Source organism: Acipenser ruthenus, chromosome 5 (assembly GCF_902713425.1).
Source record: "Acipenser ruthenus chromosome 5, fAciRut3.2 maternal haplotype, whole genome shotgun sequence".
Taxonomy (NCBI): Eukaryota; Metazoa; Chordata; class Actinopteri; order Acipenseriformes; family Acipenseridae; genus Acipenser; species Acipenser ruthenus.
The window spans coordinates 41,869,001-41,890,364 of record NC_081193.1 but is presented as its reverse complement, the minus strand read 5'-3'; the positions used below and the strand labels follow the sequence as shown (position 1 = coordinate 41,890,364).

The window sequence follows — 21,364 nt, the reverse complement described above, 5'->3', positions numbered from 1 at the left end:
TGTGCTGCATTGTTTAAAGACAGGACTTTTAGTTCCAGTCACAATAGATACAAGCAAAATAAATAGCAGGATACATAAAAAATAAAAATAAATTACAGAAAGCAATAAGCGCTTTCTAGTGTAAATTGGCCACAACAGAATGGTTCAGTCCAGCATGCAGCAAAGGTAAGAAATGATCAGCCTCCACACGTCCCTTTAATTGTTCAGTAGTTTAATAGAAATTAAGACAGCATTGCCCAGTAGGACTGTGGATTTGATTTCTTAGCAGCGCAGCACTAAATTGTCAAGGTCATAGCAGTCTCTTATTGAGAAAGTACTTGTCTCTCTTGTTCTACGGCATAGACCAGATTGGCCTAGAAACTTATACCTTGATTCTGTATATAACAGGTGGTTGTATACTACTACAACTGTTTGGTAGCTGTGATATCTTAACAAAATATTATATTGTGTGCATCATTTTTCCATCTTTCTTTTGTTAACTATACATAACACAGAAACAAAAGAAAGTAAGTAAAAGGATACAATTACTATTTGTAGCACATACCTAAACTGCTTTCGTCTCAGACAATTTCTGTACATTAACATTATTAATAATATCATTAACTTACCACTTTCATCTTCATTGGAGCATATGGATCCTGAAGTGCTGCTGCCTCCATCAACATCCGAAATATTTTTGTTGTCTGAAAGGGTCTGTTCCTCCTGCTGGACAAGCAAGGTCGGAATCTTCCGAAAGTCATCTACAGTACTCTCACAGGAAAGAGAGTCATGGGTTTTGGCTACAGGAGTGGAGCTGCCTGAATCTGTCTCCTCTCCACTCTGTAGCACCTTGAGTGGGCCATTCTCTTCCTCACTGTTCCCAGCGGTAATTGAAACACTGTTCTGAGGGCTTAGGACCTTTGTTACACATGCCTTGGTTGAGTCTTGGTTTTCTGATTTGCTCGACAATGTCTGCCCAGGCGGCACAATAAGGGTTACGTTGGGTTTCTTTGAAAAGACAAGCGGTTTCTTTTCGGGATGGGAGGTTTTGCCAGCTTTGGTTGGAGATGCTTCGTTCTCTAGAGGTGAGGTTGTGTTAGTGCAAGGCTGAAGCTCATCTGTTGTACCTGGGAAGACATCCGCCTTGTTCGACATTGTTGGCATTTCAGACATGCTATTGCTAGTGGGTAGACCCGATATTGCCTCAGAGATCTTAGCATCCTTAGCAATAATTAACTCAAAGTTCTTAACCACTGGTTTCTTCAAACCATTTATCTTGGAACTAGTCTGCAATGAAGTCGGACGCTCCAGTAATTTAGGCTTTTCCGGTGATGAATGATTTTGGGAATCAATAAGTTCATGTTTTACCTGAAGATTTTGGGTAGTCTTTTCAACTTCTATTAATTCTGTCTTCCTGACAGACCTCAACTGCACCATCTGAAGGGCTTTAGGTGTGATGAGTGGCATCATTGTCTTATTGGATTCAGGCTGATTAGTAGGCTTCTTTCCCTCGTCACTGGAAGCAGGATGCTGATTGTTGCAGATACCGAGAGGATGTGTAGGTTTAATGGCATATTTTAGGGCTTTCAGGTTGAGTGGTGGAGCTGGTGGTGGAGCCACAACAGGTAATGGGGGTGCAGGAGGAGGAGAATGAGGGGGAGGGGGAGTAACAGGAATATGAATAGGAAAAAGAGGTGGAGAAGGCAGACTGCGGGGAACATCAATCGCAAAGGAATGATCCAAAAGCACCTCTGGTGGAGGTGGAGGGAAGCTAGGAGAAGAGGGGGGTGGAGGTGAGGTGGTGGGTGCAGTTGGAGAGGTTATTGCAGAAACTTGTGGGAGTGGTGGTGCAGGTGGGGGAGGAAATATTTGAGCTGCAGTAAAGACAGGTGATGGAGAGCTTGGGGGAAGTGGTGGTGTGGGAATTGGAGGGGCCTTTGGCGGACCGCAGGGAAGAGAAGGATCCATGGAAGGGCCGGGAGGGAGAGGAGGAGCCATAGGGATGCAAGGTTGAGGTAATGGAGGGGGTGGATTCATGGGGTTAGCATGATTCCTTGGTGTGTCAGAAATGTTTGATGACAAGGATGTAGAAGAGGAGACAGACACAGATGATAACAAAGATGACTTCCTTTCAGGCACTTTTGGCTTGAACTTCCCACCAGCAGGTGACATAGACCTCAAGAAGACTGGCACTGGAGTGCCAGCAGTGGGGGTATTAGACTGGCTTGAGTACCCGCTGGATGGCGAGGTCACTCTGTGCACCTTATCAGGAGAGGTGGTCATCTTTGTCTTTACGGATGTGCCTGGTGCTTGTTGCGGGTTGAAAACCCTTGACCCACTGGGGAGACTGCCACCATCGCCATAATCCCCAGAAACTGCATCAACACTTGCGGACCTGAGCTGGTTGTTCTGGACCCCAGTGAAGTCTATGTAATATCCCCAGGCATCAGTGTACTCTGACCTGATACTGCTGGTATCACTCTGAGAAGGGGTGACAGGGCAAACAGAGTAGACGTTTGGCCCAGAGGTGGACATGCCACTGCTGCTGGCACTGACTGTGCTCTGGCTGCGGGAGCGCAAAACCCAGGGGTCATCATAGTCACTGGAGGGGCTCTGTGATGGGGGCGACCCACTCTTGCACTTCAGATTGGGCTGTAGCGATTGCTGCAAGGTAGCTATAAGTGTTTCATTCAAGACAGGACCATTGGAGTTAGACTTTTTCCCTGGCTTACGTCTTAAGGAGTCGGTCCTAAAAGGGGGCAGAGGTGGCTTCTTTGACTTCTTCATAGAAATGGTACGTGACAGTGACTTATCACTGTTCACGCTCAACCTATCTTCCTGGCTTTGATGGTCTCTACTTTCATACATACTGTGTCTTGAGTTCCCCATACCGCTAGTTTCATACTGGCTTCTGGCTTTAAGATGCATGGAGGTGTAATAACCATCATTGTCCATGGAATACAAGGAGCTTGTGTCAGTTTTACTAGAACTTCTCTCTAAGCTACTATAAATGTGATTGATCAGTGTGTAGCAACTTGATGTCAAAGACTTATGAGGCAGGACATTCTCAGGTGTGTCATATATCCACTGATCGACAGGGATTGTGCTCCTGCTTGGGAAACTGCTTTCCGAGTAGCTTGAATCACTTCTTGCATCCTTCATGCTACAGTCACTTCTTCCATCCAAAGTACTGCACTGTGATCCTGTCTCTGTGTTATTTCCTGTACTCAAAGACACAGATGAATCACAGCAAGATGGCATTGTTGCACGACTAAAAGAAGAACTGTGTTCTTCCTTCAAGTCAATCCCGTTGCTCATGGATACAGTACTGATGGGCCTTTCTGGTGCATATGTAGATGCTAAGTTTGTCTGGTTATTTAATTTCCCTGAACTTTGAGAGGTGTGAATGGTTATCACCTCTGTCGATGAGGGTAGTGTGGCATTGGGTATGACACTTGTTGAGTAAGTTGCGTGAGGGGACACCACACAGGCTGGGCTTGTCACTCTATCGCTTTGGAAGCTTCTTGCTTTCTGGGACTTGGGCCTCGGTAGTGTTCCTGTCATGGGTGTATTTCTCAGATGAATCACGCTTTCATCCACATGAAATTTGCTGATCTGCCGAGGCAAGGTGCTGCAAGAGGTCTCTTCAGACTTATATACAGCCCTATCGGGTTTCTCTATTGACTGCAAGGACACCCTTGCTCCAGATCTTGGCAGGCTATGGAAACGCAAGTCACCATTAACTTGTGGAACAAACAGGACTCCCACAGCGTCATTGACCGTAGACATGTTTCCAGAGGAGTTGGATAGGGACATCTGAGCAGAAATACCTTGTCCCTTCTGTGCTCGAATTCGTCTCACTGATGGCGGCACTATTTTCATTTCTTCTGTCTGACAGCTGGAATCTCTCATCTCTGATCTCCGCAAGGCAGAGTGCCCACTACCTATCCTACCTAGAGTGGAATATTGACCTGGGATGTACATTGAGTGACTCCGGAGTTCATTATGCCCAGCTGCAAAAAAAAAAGAGAGAAAATATATTTGTACAAGTATCTTCAACTCCCTCGGTTAACCCCATGTAAATACCAATCGTCTAAATAGTCCTTTAACAATACAGAAATCCCCCTGGTGTTTTATCCCAGGAGTGATTCATTGACAACCTAATTAGCACCGTTTTCTGGTCTTCCGTAAATCTGCAAAGCGATAAGCAAATGGGCAACCCACCAAATCTTCAACCTAATTCAGAAGGTGCCTACCATGGAAAACCATACCAAGAGAATCAAAAAACATTAGCTGTGGCATATGTTTTCTTCTTTTGAACTTAAGAGATTTATTTTACAGACCATCACATTACTAACATAAGTACATCGGATAAAAAATAAAAAAAATAATAAAAATTAATCATAACAAATTATTGACTGAAGTGCACTTTTTTTTAAAAGACTTCCATTCATTTAAAAGTTGTTATTTGTCTTTATGTAAGTAAGGAGCATGGAAAATAACATCTTGATGGCATTGGACAGTGTTCTTACATTTCTGAAATGTTTAGATTTTTTTTCAATGCTACTTTCCTCATTTCAATCATGTTGTGTAGCAGCTCTATGTACATATGTGAGATAACTCTTTCCTTGTCACCCAAGCTCTCAAACTGCCAAGGGACAAAGTCATCAGGGCAGTTGGAAAGTCAGACATCAAGCAGGACAAGTAATTTCCTGAAGTCATCAACTTAGAGACACAGAACAGCTGACAAAAACACCACCCACAATGGTTCAACATAACAGAAAGGTTAGGCAGAAGCTGTACAAACACCATCAAATTGTAATTTTCACACTATTTATTCCTGATGGAAATTACACATAAAGATGACTCGGTTGTACCAGCCCGTGGGAGTTGGGCTCTCATCCAGCAGGGCTTGAAGAACAGCTGCAAAGCAAGGAATCCACAGAAATGTTGTAATGGTATCTGATACCTGACACTTAAGAGCTTTTAAAACAACATGTACCATTTTCTAGCAATGTTGTCCCCCACGCTGAAGCCCTTCCCTCCTAACCCACACTCCAGACTAAATTAATGCAATAATACGATATGTAATAATATATGGGTATGTGCTGATCTACAAATGCAAACCATGGTTTTACACTGAGGATGTGTTAGGGCTCTGGACTCTTGACCGGAGGGTTGTGGGTTCAATCCCAGGTGGGGGACACTGATGCTGTACCCTTGAGCAAGGTACTTTACCTAGATTGCTCCAGTAAAAAAAAACAACTATATAAATGGGTAATTGTACGTAAAAATAATGTGTAAAAAAGAATGTAATTGTATGTAAAAATAACGTGATATCTTGTAACAATTGTAAGTCGCCCTGGATAAGGGTAAGGGTGCCTGCTAAGAAATAATAATAATAATAATAATAATAATAATAATAATAATAATAATAATAATAATAATAATACCACAGAACACTGTGGCATGCATTTTTTAAAATTATTACCAAGGATTAGAATAACACAGGATGAAGATGATAAGGTGGCCTGAAACATCACAGTATGCTACAGACATAGAATAATGACAAAATAACTTATGAAGCGGGATTTCCATGTGGTCTAGTTGTAACCATACTGTTTACCAATATTAGTGCATGATAATGTGTAGGCCATTTCAACACTGACCTACTCGATCCTGTCTCTTTGCTGGCAAACAACTAGTCTTATTTACACCACTAAACAATAAGATACTGTATAGTATATGCTGTTGTGTGGTACATGAAGTTATTGGGTATAGCTTACAAACACCCTTTGCCCACTTTCTCACCTTTGAAGACGTCTTTTTTTCATTTCTCCACATACAGAGTGGTTATAACAAAAAAAAAAAAAAAACACTTTTGAATGGAATGGAATGTTGAATGTATATATCACCAATACAAACCCTGTGTAGGACCAGAAAAATGGACTCCTCTTTATTGCAACCCCCTGTAGAGGCTATCAGACTGTATTTGATAAATGGTTGATAAATGGATTTAAGTATAGGAGGCTAATGAAGGTGGGGAGATAGAATACAGTACTGATGAGCCATACCTAGTTCCATCTGGATGTTGTCGGGAACCCCTGTAATTGTCTTTCTCCTTTTGACTTTCTTCGGACGTCTTACCACAGTGTCAGTGTTAACTAAGGACTGTCGGATGATGGCCTGACGGTCAAAAGTCTTCCCTGATGTAAAGTAGCAGAGCAAGCAAACAAACCAGTGGTTAATGACAAGCATGCAGATTTCATGCTGTGATGACAAATACAAAATACACCCAAACTGTATATTGACATGGTCTGTTAGTGCACAACTACAGCTGAACATTCTAAAGTGACAAATATGTTCAAGCTCAGAGGATAAGTGACTGAACACATTGATGACAGGACAGAGGCTCACCATTCAAAAGATTAAGGTCAAACAATTGTGATTGTGATCTTTGTAATAAAAAGTAAACAGCAGTTTATTCTCATTTGAAATTTCAATTATCTGTGTAAACAAAGTGTGAGGTGGGTTAGGCCTACCATATTAAAAAAAGACCAAAAAAAAAAAAATTCTAATATGTTAATAAAATAAAATACAAAGCTCACAATAACAACATTAAGAACAGAAAAATCCCCAACATGCTTGGTTAAATTGTCTATCAATGTGATTTGTTAGACTTATTTTTATAGAAAAAAAAACGTTTAGTGCACAATATCACAGCTTTAAAGCTATCTGAATACATTGAAATCCCAGGCTTGTACCATATCACAATATCATGTTAAAACTTTTAGTTTGATAGCTGAAACTTAATTTCAGTCAACATTCAAACTCAATTTCAGTCTTTTAGAAATTACAGGTCATATATAAAACATTTGTATTAGCATGGACATCATTTTAGGTTTACATAATGAATCAATTTCAAATTAGATGAATAAGAGATAACGTAAAATAAGAGCCCTTGACTGAGGAGAGTAGTTTCTCCTAAAAAACTGCAAATATAATTATTTACCCATTTCAATTGATGTGGGGGTTAGTAATACTGTGTTAATATGAGCTTCTCTTAATCTGTACTGATGCACTCCTTACAACCTTGTCAATATAAAATAATATAAAAACTTTAAAAAAGTATTATAAAAATGATAAATACAACAAAAAACACCACAAGGAAATGATGCTGAAGTGATATATACTGTATGCACACATATACTGTGTGTGTGTATGTGTGTATTTATATTATATATATATATATATATATATATATTATATATATATATATATATATATATATATATATATATATATATATATATATATATATATATATATATATATATATATATATAAATAATGTTAAAGGTCAATGCAGGTTTCCTCACATTCCCCTGCGAACATGCCTTAGTCTCCAGGTCCATTCAATCCTTGTACTTTCTTTTTCAGAATGGTAGTTTTGTGAGGGCTTAGTTAAGTCTACTTCACTTCTGACTAGAGTCAGATTCTAACCCAGGTCTCCAGAAGTAACTCACTGCTCCACCTACTATTTCTGGTGTAGTGTAAAGAACTGCTGAGAAGGTACATCAGCATCCTTAACATAATATTAAAGGAGCAACTAACCAACAGACCCTGTTTTCGAGGTTCAGAAAACAACTCACTGTCTGCTATACCTAAAGAGCCATGCTCCATTTGGTAGAGCAGTCACACAGGCCTTTATATTGTTCAGCTGAATAGAGTTTGAAACATACTGTACAGTATACTCCCTCTACTTAAAAAAAAAAGTTCTTCCCTGAGCCTAACGATGCCCTTACGACAGCGTCTTTAACATACAATCAAAGATAGCAACGAGGACTGAGACCTGGTCTCTAGGTTCAGAGATCAATGTGCTTCCAGCTATGGGGACAAACACAGATTTTCTGTTTTTATTCATTTCAATAGGTAGTCACTGCCTTGGTCCAGAACCGTACCTGTTATATTGATGGGAACGACATCAGCCTGCACAGCCTGGGCCTGCAGGCGCATCTTCTCCTCAGGGGTTGGCAGTGGGAGGGACTTGGTCCAGTTGGTCTGGATGTTAATATCAGAAACGTCACCGAGTACTGGGGTTTTGGGCCTCACGGAAAACATTAGCTTCTCATCCTCAGTTGACGAAACTGTAGACTTCAGAAGCAAATGTGGGATTTTAATGACAGGGACGAGAAGGAAGGCTTTCAGTTTGACATTAAATGTCCTGCCGTTCTTTACTGTGACATTAATAGTATTACATTTTGTCCCTTTCCAGTTTGTATATAACAATTTACCATTTTTTTTAATTCATGCTGTTGCTAACCTTAACCATCCCTTGCTATTTTACCTTAAGATTGAACTCAAACTTGCAATTGCACTGCCCTTTTAATGTAACTCACAGGAACGTATCTCACCTTAGGGACTATTAACATAACATGAATCTTGTAACCATATTTTACTTTCATTTTAGACAATTAATTTAACCTTGAACAATTTACAACATTTCAAAATCTGACTATGAACCTTAAAATCAGGTTACTGCATATTAAATAAAATTAATTCATTTAACCTTGACCATGCTATAGGTTTTTATATCTGACTAGTAACCTTTATCACATTATCATGTGGACCATTATTTTTATTTCATGTTGTAGAATTATACATAAGCACTACTAATTTAACTTTAATATGCTCAAATTAAACTGTGGGGTTGTTATAAAAGGTTACTCAACCTTAAATCAAGACACGTCATGTAAACAAAATATGTGGAGCTAACCAGTTCACAGAGGAGCATGCAACAGTAGTTTACTACAACATGCTGTAATTAAGAATTAGTAAACACGGAGATACTGTATTAACTACACCAAAACACAAATAAAAAGCTAGGCTTGTGTGCTTTAACTCATTTTGAACAAGGCTACACAGTATCTATAAGCCTGTAAAAGTACCAAATGCATCTTGTAAAGAAGCACAATAATTATCCAGCTATTTATAGTGTCCCTTTGGGATTTTTAATAAAAGATTAAGTAGCAGTCTAGCACATAACTCATTTTACAAGAGCAGCCTTAGAAAGTTCAAGGTCTCATTCATTTTATTAGTTTCACCTCCTTTGCAAAATAAGTTAATTTATACTTATGCAAAGGTTAATTTAAACAGGCACAAATATAAACTGAATCTTAAACTTTTTCAATTTGTAAATTGAACCACGAACAAATAAAATCATAAATCCAAGCAGTATCACTGAATATTGCATTGGAGAAGTTTAATGCAACAGACTTACTTGTTTTTCTCAAAAAGCGCTGCCTAGAGATTTGTAAACCTATGTCTCTTGTGTTAGCAATGCTGGCTTATCAAAATAATTTGTACCCGTGATACGGGAATGTAACTCCATGTCATTAGTTATTAAGTACATAAAGGTGACAATGGAAAAATATATATATAGTTTTTAAAGACTGCGGTTTTCTGTTCTCAAAGCTGGTGCCATTAAAGGCCCACTAACCTACTTTACTTTGAAATTCCGGATCTTGTCAGATTGCATTACAGTGCTGAGGAACTAAGCTGTTAAAGAGCTGACACCAGGGACCAGGTAACGGTGCCAGGGGAAACAGAACGTGTTCTATAGCATCACTGCCTTGCACAGAAAAAGCTGATAGGGCTGACAGAAGAATAATTAAACAGAAAACAATCAAATCAACCAATAATAGTCATCATCATCATCTTCATCAACAGCTTAAGTACTCACAATAGCATCACAAGAATTAAGATTATTTAGTTGTCATTAAATTGACGTTTATGTCCCTTCATTTACATTAGGTCTGTTCTAGAGGCACAGAGCTCCAAGGTCTGGTAAAGCTACACTGTTGTGTTGAGTGTCAGAAGCAATTTATCACATGTAATTTTAGCTAGTTCCACAGGGTTTTTGCAGCTAAAAAAAAACTGATAACCCTCAGAAGAAAACCTTCCTGCTAATATAAACAATAAACTGCACAAGGTATAACTAAGTTGTGTTAAATAAACATATATTTCCAATGTATACACTGCCAAGGGGTATAAGCAGATAAACAGGTAGATGTTTTCAATAAGCAGACAGACATACAGACAGATAATGCCTGAAAAACAAAAAACAATGTGAACGTCTTGTTTATGAATTATTGCCAAGCTGCAGTGGCAAAGCAAATGGCATGCTCTTGCTGCACTTAAAAAGGCCATTCATAGTTTAGGCAGTGTTCTTGATAATGAACATGTTTGTGCCATGGATTATGAGTAGAGTGTTGTAAGAATGAGTATGGGGTTACTTGCTAAACTACTTTAATTAGCTTTAAAAAGATCGTCATTTGTAATACTAAACAATACCATCACTATGCCTGTTCTTTTACGTATCAGTATTTAAGTCTTTAGGTTAAGGAGTAGGAAAGGATTTACTCCATTCTAGATGTTTTCGAAAATAATTTGGAGTGCTACAACATAATACACAGCAAAGCATTTCCACACGGGTACACAGCTCCCAAACGCATGATCCTAGTAAAGTCTAACTGGGTGTATTGGAAGTATTAAGGCACTTAGAGATGAAGGAAGCACTGGGGTACAAAACCACGTAGAATCTCAAGGCACGGCTGCGTCAAGCTACAAACAAGCATAAAATCGGGCAGGCAGCTGGTGTCAGGCCAGGTACCTTGTGTTTCCAGAGGGTCAAATGACAGCAGACATTAAGGCAAGACTGGCTGAGATAGTCTAATAAATTAGACTGCTAAATAAGAGAGAAAAACAGAACAAAGAACAGAAACACAAAGACAGTGAAACAAAACAAAAACAACAACAACAACAACAACAACAACAACAACATGTAGTTCATAACAGCACACTGCGGTTAGCTTCTGGAAGCAGAAACCCACATTGTCACATGCAAAGGCACGGACAGTACTGTCTTTTTTAAAAAAAATCTTGGAATGTTTTAACTGTCACAATTAGTTGCATAAGTGCAACTGATTTAAAGAACTAGTTAAAAAAAACTGAGAGAGGCTACAATAGAAGTTGTGCAGGTGAAATGTTGCAATACTAAATTTGGTCTCCTGTTTTTTTTTATTATTATTGTAGATCTTTTAGCATAACAACTATTTAGAAACATCTTCACTTTTAACTACTCAGTTTCATATACAGTATATTCTGACACAGTCCTGCTATCTTTAAATCAAGCATGTAAAATGGATACTACATTGGTAGGCAGCTTGGAGTACAAACCAGTAAACTGTGGAAAAAAAGATAAGCCAACAGATTTTGCGTGTTGAAAGATGGTTACTCCTTGTGCTCCGTCTTTCGGGTGAGATGTTGTTGTAAGTGACTCTGCAGCTGATGCACAGTTTACACACCCTAGTCTGTGTAAGTCGCCTTAGATAAAGGCGTCTGCTAAATAAACAAATAACAATAATAATAATAATAATAATAATAATAATAATAATAATAATAATAATATATAACATAACCCACTGATGCCCACCAAGCTGTGCAAATTAAATGGCTAATCTAGAGGGCAGTAAAACAACAGAAGTTAAACTTTAAGTATTGAACTAGGATTTCATAATATTAAGAGAAAAGCTATTTCAAGTCAGATTTTTTGATAACCCGCAATAATAACTAATAATATAAGCTGTGTTAAATCAAATATCTTGGTAAGGTCACTTACTGAATTGGTAGGGGTTATTCAGCATTTCATGACATTTGTGAAATTGGTTACAGCTGTGTTAATGACCGTGAATGCAGATTATATTTGGGACTAAAGGCAAGTGTAAAAGTAATCCATAACCAATCCTGTTCTGGTTTTAAAGTTCAGGTTGGTGCAGGGGTTCTGCGAGTTACCTTTCTATCAGGGTCGTCATACTCTGGCAGGCTGCCATCAGACAGGTTGGATGAGGAGAAGGTGGGGCCCTGAGAGTAGTACTGAGAACTGCGGAATCCATCGTTCCTCAGCTTGTCACATTCTGGGAGGCAGGAGACACAATAACACAAGGCATTAGCGATGGAGTTGTTCTCATTAAGGAAATTTACCTCCATTTACCTTTTGACTATGAAAAGATCAATGTCAACAGAAATCCTCATAGTGTTCACCTAACAGTCTCCTGCTTCACTTTATTTATTCCACAACAGAAAAAGCAATCTGGAAGTTACAGCACAAAATTTGCGATCCTTGGTAGTGACCAGTGCTAAACAACTACCTACATTTAAATACAACTGCATGCTATGCTATATATATATATATATATATATATATATATATATATATATATATATATATATATATATATATATATATATATATATATACACACACACACACACTATATATATATATATATATATATATATATATATATATATATATATATATATATATATATATATATATATATAAAATAGCTATTATTATCACTTGGGGAGCAGCCATGATGTTTTAGTTAATGTTCATTATGTTATTTATTACTAAAGGCAATGTACTGTACTGTCTATTAGTTTTTTACTATTCAGTAACTGTTTTAACAGTTATGTGTCCTTGTTCTTAAGCCAAAAGCAGCCAGGCCAGGTTACATTTATTCAGTGACAGTGTTGAGCATGTTAAGAAAAGCATTAGGCTATGCAGTCACAAATCGAACAAAACAAAGCTTCAGACCAGATGGTAGAGCTAAACATCATGTTAACGGCTAAACGGCTTTCCTGGAATTTAGCAGGCTTATTGTAAAAATAATGCAAAGGTATCCACAATGAATCAAGGCCATACTAGGGGATTTGGAATTTAGAATGTATTAACCAACTGGTGAATTGATGAAGGAAAATAAAGAAAAAGCATGCAATAAGTTAATGTGAATTTATTAATGTATTTATTTACTATGTTATTGAAACAACACCTCAACATTTCAGACAAACAAGCTTCTTTTTGAGCACATCAATGTGGGGGTTGGCAGAAATTAATTGGAGTGTTACGCTTTCAAAGAAAGCTATAGAACACATCAGTACTGCAGAAATGCCCCCTGACCTCAACCCAAACCTCTGCAGAGCTGCCTTTTACACTCTGCTATCCTTACTGAACTGTGATGGCTAAATTCATGGAAGTATTAGTTAGCATTTCAGTATGCATGTCAGCTGTGCTGCAATATCCCTTTAAGGAGGGAGGTTTTTTTAATGTTTGTAGCTTTGTGTGCACATTTTTAATGCCCAAGAAACTGAACACTGTGTTGGGCCTTTCTCTCACCCCCTGAAAACAGGGGTTTATAACTTCCATCCCAAAATCACTTGGGATTTGAGACCACAGTCATAACTGGAGCTCATATTCGTGCTTTAGTAACAAAACAAACAGATTTTAAAAATGTTTTTATGTGGTTCCAACTTATGCCCAGAATCAGGGATACCAATGTGCAGTTTTAATTAATTTCACTGTGGGGAATAACCAACAAAGGGGCGGGATTTGTCCTACTCAGTTTTACCCTGAATTAAAATAGGCAAATATATTGCTACAACAGCATCAAAGTCATTTCAAAACACTCTCAGATGTTTTGTACAATACCCAGAGAACCATTCCATTGCTACTCTTTTGGACAAGCATAATAATTAGATGATACATGTAATTGGTTATTACATTGCAAAACAATGTATTATATTGCATTGGGGATTATAAAACCACTATAAACCCATGGGCTTGTTGATAAAGCTCTCGAAACAATACAAACCTGACTGTGTCAAGGCTGCGCGATGGTTAATTCTAGGATAGAAAAGCAGCTACTTGCCAATTGGGTAGTATCAGCTGTCAGAGCTCACAAACTGAGCAGCTGTCTCAACCCGAAGCTACATTACATTAGATTTCAGTGTTACAGCTGGGCATGTGGCGAAGTAAAGAGTGCTGAGAGCAGTCGAAGGAGCCACGCTGATGAAACGCCTGTCTTTGTAGAGCGAGAGTGCTCCTTCTCTTTAAACTAAAAGGGAAAATTGGACTTGTGACAGGCTGACAGCTGGAATTGTCTGCCTGAAGAAGTGGCTTATGGTAACTTCTTATTGGGAGGTGGTAAAGGGGCTCACAGCTGGCTTAGTCTTCTGAAAAGTGGGGTGTAAATTGCCTCTCTGTTCTTGTGAAGACTGCACTGTTGATCTGTGGAGTAGGGTTACAGCTAACAATACAGGGTTGCTAAGTGCAGATTTCTACACTGATGGACCTGTAATTAAAAAACAACAGTGGTGTATCCCTTCTTCTAATCAAATTTAAAAAGGTGCATTAATATATATATATATATATATATATATATATATATATATATATATATATATATATATATATATATAATATGTTACTCCTTAAAAAGCTACAAACAAAATAGTGCTCAACCCTCAAAATTAGTTTTACAAAAAAACATAATGCAATATATTCGTCATCTCACCAAAGATTGGCTTTTTTTTATCATTTTGATGCCTCATGTAAGCCATTCTTATTCAAGCTCCTGTTATGTTATTAGACTGTTTAAACTACATTGACCAGGTGGAAACCTCTAGTTCAGTTCTATAGTAATGGCTGAAAGGATGGTTTCCTAAATGAGGTGTGAACTTCAATGACAAAAGGAGGATTGGGAACACATCATGACTTTCACACCATTTCCTCTTCCCACCCTCCTGACAATTGCTTGGGGAGCTCAAGATGCTAATGGTGTGTGAACATCCTGCTGGAGGTAACACCACCTTCAAGTGGACCAGCAATTACACACTAAAGCATGACTGACCAACTGTTGTGAACACATTCATAATCCATTTAATTCAGGGATATCATAAGAAAAAAGGATTTCCCCCAGTTTCCCTATTTACACTGGGCATACAAGCCATTTTCATTCCATTTAAAAGTTTGCACTGACAGGAACTTCAATCAGTGTGCGTGCATTGTATGAATGTGTGAAGCAGTAAAGAGTGCATACCGGGCAGTATCAATCTTTGCTGTCAAGATGCCGTAGAAAGTTTAATTGTCCTTCTTTATCCAGTGGTAAAGGTCAGGGTTGAAAGCAGTACTACTGTATACGAAATTTGTTTGTCCATTATACGTTAACCATAAAAAAAAAAATAACTAAATTACTGTATGATTAAGTTCAATAAGCAGTAAAAGGATAACGGACGCTTAAATAAGAGTATAATCATTCAAATGAGTATCACATAAGGATTGTGGTAAAGGGATGCTTTTCACCTTTTTCATCCAAAACAAAATCAGGAAGAGCACTATCACGGCATGTTTCAGAAACATATGCCAGTTAAAATATTAGCAATCAAGTAGCAGACTGATTTTAATGTTAGATCTCTTTTTGAGAAATTAAGCCATGCAGTACAACTTATGAAAGTGAAGACACTTAAAATGAGATGACTATACTTTGTCTGCCGAAAGCTCTTTAGAATTTATTTACAGCAGACGCATAGTTGCTTGCTTGTAAAGAGACCTAATAAAATATTTATTTATTAGGACTTTTCCAAACAGCACTGTGGTAAAATATACCTTCTGTCTGGGAAGTATTGACTTTGATAGATGTCAACATACAGAAGAACTTTAAATTAAAATACTCTGGAAGAGACCGGCTCCCTCTGGGGAGTCTGCGTGAAACTGGTTATGAAAAACTTCCCTGATACAGTCCAGTAATTGCAGTTGGTCCTGGAGATGTATGGTACAGTAGATGGGGCATTCACCAGCAAGCCATTAGTAAACTTAATTTGACGTTGCAGAGAAATTGAACAGATAAATTAAAATTAGAGATGAATTATTCACACAGGAGCTCTGATGAAGCATCTCAGCATTTTGTGGATGACATGTTTTTTACATCTTATTATATCCCACTTGATTTTAGATTTCAAGGCAAATGATTGATTATTGTCAGCGATAGAGCAAGATACATTTATCTGTGTGTGTGTTCCTGTGTGCATGTATACGTGTTCTGTATTTTTAATAAGTGAAGTTTCGATAGACACAAAGGAAATCTCATTGGCATGATTGGCAATTTGTTAGTCAAATTCCAGCCACAGCTCGTCAATTTTTAGTGATCATCCAATTCATTTAAACAGATGAGCATAACAGCAACATTTGCTAATTAGATTCTAACTCAAAAACCTCATTTGTTTTTTGTCATAAAGCGCATCTTTAAAGGTAATTAGCCTCATCAATCCTAAAAGACATCTTCTTAATAACGTTAACCTCAAAAACAAAACCCTGCCGAAAGAAATTATACCAGATATTAAACATACAGAAATTTAACGAAGAATATATTACTACCTGTTGTACTTGTTTTTTCTAAATAATATTTAAAAATATTTAAAAATAGCTATACAGCACTTGAGGGGCCTCATTCAAAGGGCTGTCAAAAAGCTCACCCTGCACAAGGTATAACTAAAGGGAGGATCATACCCTCACTATGTTGTTGTGTTTGATGCATTTGGGTACAGAATTTTTAAACAACGGGAATTCTTTCTGAGGAAAATGAAAATGCTTGCAAACTAGCTTAAAATCTATGCAAAACACTGATAGGTGATTTGTCGGGGGTTGGGGTGTCTGCGTAGATTGTTTAATAGACTGGATGAAAAATAGAAGAAGTCGGACAAATTATTCATTAAGATAGAAAGATGACGAGGACCCAGACCAGAACCCTGAGGGATTCCAGTATTAATGGGCATTGCTGCTGTTCTGTGCAGACTTTATTAAGTATACTTGCTAACTGGCTTCTTCCATTCTGACAGGTGCAAGTCCAGGATTTCACAGACTCACTAACATTCTGGGGATTTAACAATCTCAGGTCATAATAAAAAAAGCCTTACAGACCAATTAGGGTTGCACCAAGGAAGTTAGTAACAAGTTTCCAACATGGAATGTAATTTAATTCCTGTAAGGGAAATGAGATGCAAATTGAAGAGAAGGCCAAACTGCTATTGCAAATCAAATGCTGCCTGAAATGACATTTTCCTCTCCAACTCTGATGAAATATTGCAGAGATGCAGGCAGTGGTTAGAAGTAGCAGGATCCCTGGTGGATTTCATAGAAACTCCAATATAGACAGGTTTGTGACCTAGATATATTTTACCATAACTTCCATAAAACTGTTAAGAGGATAATGCTGCAAAATTCAAATAACTTCTCTTTTGTAAGTTATGTTAAATTAAAGATGGAACAAATAATTGTGTTCTTTTGCCTTATACATTACAGCAATGTACAGCATACATATTATAAATATGCCAAATGCAATAACCCTTGCATGTTTTGGGAAATCAATAATTTAAATACTGTATCAGCTTTTAAATACAACAACAGATAACATACTTTATAGTAGTTTGTAATGGTTGTCTGCCTATACTGTATGCAGTACATTTATTGATGCTAATAAAGTAATTCAACCACTTCAGTAAACATGGAGGACTCCTGCTGCTCCAGGTATTGTGAAATCTACAGGCATCAGCCAAAAGGGGAGGTGGGCATATGGACCACCTGTTAATCTTGTGAACTGACAGGCTAACTTCACTTAATATTCTAGCGGGTATTAAGCTGAACCAAATTTAGAAGAGCAGCTCATGTCTGATTATGCGGATTGTGGTGCAGACTAAAGTGACAGCTCAGCAAAACCAGGGGACACAGGCTGGGAAATACAGGGAGAGAAAGGGCTCAGAACCCGCAGCTCAACACTGCAATATCAGTGATGATCTGCTTGCTTTAAGGCTATGATAGCAGATCAGTTTACTGATGAGAGCCCCTATGGTTACCAGAGAAATAGAGCTGGGAATCCAATCTTCCCATGACCTTCTCAGGTTACATCACCTTATTATTATTATTATTATTGATTTCTTAGCAGACGCCCTTATCCAGGGCGACTTACAATCCTAAGCAAATAAAACCTTGAAATAGGCAATTCCACAAAAATATGAGTAAATCTAGTTTTTTCCCCCAGTTTTGTTGTAGGAGGCAAAAGTATAGTTTGTCTTCAGTTATTTGATTACAGTATATTGCCGGGATCTCAGTCGATCAGCTTGATTATTTGTTTTCACAAAGGGATAGAAATGCTGTGTGCACACACAAACATGGACTGTATGTAAATTTGTACTTGTGCATGCACACAATATATCCCTGATAAGTATTGTGCAGCTAGAGAGGAAGACCTAGAGACTTAGAGGCTCTCTTGGGTAAATAATTGTCTCTCCTTGGAAAAAACAAATTGCATATATTATCCCCAGTAGTAACCACCTCAGACACTCACCTCGCAGCACGGTCTTCAGGTTGACCTTGGCCTGTCGGTGTAGGTCCTCCACACAGGCTGGTCTGTTCGTGGGCAGGAAGACGTTCTCCTGCTGGTGCCAGGGGGCCGTGTAATGGACTGTCCACTTACTCTCGTCATCCAAGTTAGAGACAGCTGCAAGAAGCAAACAAGACAGGTCAAGGCTTGTGTTGTTCTACTTTTTGTTTTTGCTGTGAGAGGAAGCAAACTGCCATGGCTATTTCTTTTAACGGACAAAGCATATGATCTACCAGAACCAACTCCACAGTAATGTTGTTGAAGCTGACACCCTGGGATCCTTCAAGAAGCTGCTTGATGAGATTCTGGTATCAATAAGCTACTAACAACCAAACGAGCAAGATGGGCTGAATGGCCTCCTCTCGTTTGTAAAATTTCTTATGTTTCTTATGTTTCATATAGTATAAAGTAGGAAGAATGTGTTATTAATGTCTTAATTACATAGATATCTCAATTACAGACCTACAAATCTTGTTTTGAACAGTTTAGTGACCAGAAGTACTAGCTAGACACTGCATTAGTCAACTTTAAAATTCCAGAGAATTTGACTTCTTATTAAAGCCTGAGACACAGATCACTGCTTTTAGAACCTTTAACTACACTGTACTGTATGTACTGCATTACATAATAATGGCAGTAGACAAGAAGTACATTAGGGGATATAATTTGTCCATGATTAGCACTACCCATGCTCTGCTGTAATACCAAGCCAACTAATGAGGTTTTCTTGATTGTGCTTATTTTATTTGCCTAGGTTTCACAAATGTATTTAAAAGATAATCCTGACATCATCCCAATTTATAAAAATATGCTGCTTGCAGAACATTGCCTTGGCAGTCCAAAGAGGGATTAATGCACACAATGTCCACATTTTAAGCCTCTTTTACACTGAATTATTCGCTTCTGATCCCACTAGATCCCTGAAACAAAGCAATGTTGACTGAAAACCTCCAAAGAACACTGTAAAATGTGTTGTGGGCCTAAACACAAAAGACGTACTGGAGGGGCAATTTTCAGTAAAACATTACTTTGTGGATAGGTCCTTGTGAAGGAGAAAAAATGAATCTTGGTTATAAGTCTCCCTCCCGACCTGTGAGGACGCTGTGTAAAGGGAACAGTGTGCCCCAGACTGGACGGTCTGACAATTCATTCCAAGGAAACATGGAAGTTGGCCATCTAGAAAGCGGACGAAGCCACGGTACACTAAGTCATCGCCCCAGACGGGAAGCGATGTGGCAACCGCGGAAATGAGGAGAAATGGTTGCACTCGCTAACCAAGGGGGTGTGACTGACGGTACAAAAGGGGACGTGGCTAAGCGATCTGTTCCTTTGTTATGGTTGATAGAGAACCACTGAAGGAAAAGAAAAAGTAACCGTGAGTGTTTAGTGTTTGTTTGTTTTGTCATTTCTAATTGTACTTTTTGTTCTTATTAGACGGCTAACACATACCGGGAGCTGTCGCTTAAGGCTAGCACCAACCCGGACAACACTTCACCACTGTGCACATTAGCACTCACTTTGTGAGTTATAAACACTACTGTGTTTATTATTTCGGGACTGTAACCCGTGGTTTAAAACTGTGCAATACACATTGCTGTGTATTGCCTGTGATGATTATTTATGGTTGCCACGACCTGAATTAAAAACAAAACCAATAAAGAATTGTTTGGACCATGAACTTTGTTATTATTATTATCATTATTTATTTCTTAGCAGACGCCCTTATCCAGGGCGACTTACAATCGTAAGGAAATACATTTCAAGTGTATTGTTGTCTGCCATCTGTTACATATTGCATCACTTCTACACCTGCGCACTGCAAACCACTTTGCCACAGTCCGATAGTGGCTATTAAAATTACACTACCCCCAGAACCTGCTACAGTATGTCAAACCTAAATACATTTTCATTACCATGGGATTCCTCTATTTGTAGTGACTTCTTATTGACTCTCACTATAATTTTATTTACTATTTCTAACTCCAGTCAGAAAAGACTCCACACACGGTGAAAGCTGACAACAAACTAAATATTTTGGCACTTTTTTTTGTTTGTTTGTTTTTTAAGGGATATTTAGTTATGTCCCCACAATGTCGTATTTTCAGGAGTTACTATCTTTGTGGGGACAATATTGTCCGCACATTGATAGTAATACCTGCCCACACACACACACACACACATAAATCACATAGGCAAACTCAATAAAGTTCTACAAGTTCTGTTTGAATCATTAAACAAACGTCAAAATTATTTACGCTCACTCAATCTGTAGAGATGAAAATGATAACCCAATTAATCTGAATTAATGCAGCTCCAGTAGTTTCAACAGGGGTTGGAGGGTCTATTATAATGGAGGGTCTTTTACAATCGCCATCCAGCATTTATTATTTAACCACATGATGAAACCTAAGTGTCCTTTCTCTCAGGGACTCCAGTAATCTGTTCTGAAAAGTCCCTATTAAGAATGCAATTCCATTCCCAGCTCCTTGTTCAGTGAAACCTTTTTTTTCTCCCACACTCAGTTCTCAAAAGAAAAGTGATTTTGTCCAGCAGGACTGTCTATAGCAGCAGTGTACTGGGTTCTACTATAGAGCCTGAGAAAGAGACCCAGTCATTTCAAGGAAAGCCAAATGTGTTCTCTGAGGTCAGGCATGTTCAAGTAAAAATATTCACAGCAAACTGGTGATCACAAAAGTGCTTTCTCAACATTTTATGATTTATAATCAATACCGTATAACGTGCAACAAAACTGCTGATGAAAAAAGTTAAAAGAAAAAATATATATATTAAAAAATTATGGTATGATCTGAAAACTGAACTAACAGCAGTTTAAAGCAGTGCCCTCACAATAGAAAAACAATGCCATATGTAGTCGAATTAAAGATCATATTAAATACAACACACTTCCCTGCAGCACAATTTGGCACACACCAGCACCACATCATGCACGGCTCTTTCTATTAAATGCACCGCTCTCCCCATTACAGCATGATAGAGAACAGTTGCTGACTTTACAGTATTTCGGTAAATAAGCTTGAATACTCGCCATGCAGCCAGAAGTTACAGCTCTGAACTACACCGTGTGCATGACAGAATGCTCTATAACA

General features: G+C 38.2%; 1 protein-coding gene across 8 annotated transcripts in view; it reads right to left on the bottom strand.

The window, feature by feature from the left end:
* The window catches only part of LOC117403049 (NHS-like protein 1), a 129,079-nt gene that overhangs the window by 6,388 nt on the left and 101,327 nt on the right, over positions 1-21,364 (bottom strand). For 4 of the 8 annotated variants that reach the window (XM_059024201.1, XM_059024204.1, XM_059024202.1 and 1 more), the window contains exons 2-7: positions 18,222-18,374; positions 11,833-11,954; positions 10,652-10,726; positions 7,941-8,133; positions 6,054-6,185; positions 609-3,992 (exon numbers count right to left, since the gene is read on the bottom strand). In XM_059024201.1, coding sequence (XP_058880184.1) covers positions 609-3,992; positions 6,054-6,185; positions 7,941-8,133; positions 10,652-10,726; positions 11,833-11,954; positions 18,222-18,374 — 4,059 coding nt within the window. The remainder of the gene's footprint in view (positions 1-608; positions 3,993-6,053; positions 6,186-7,940; positions 8,134-10,651; positions 10,727-11,832; positions 11,955-18,221; positions 18,375-21,364) is intronic. The other 4 variants (XM_059024200.1, XM_059024206.1, XM_034004908.3 and 1 more) reach the window with 1 other exon arrangement.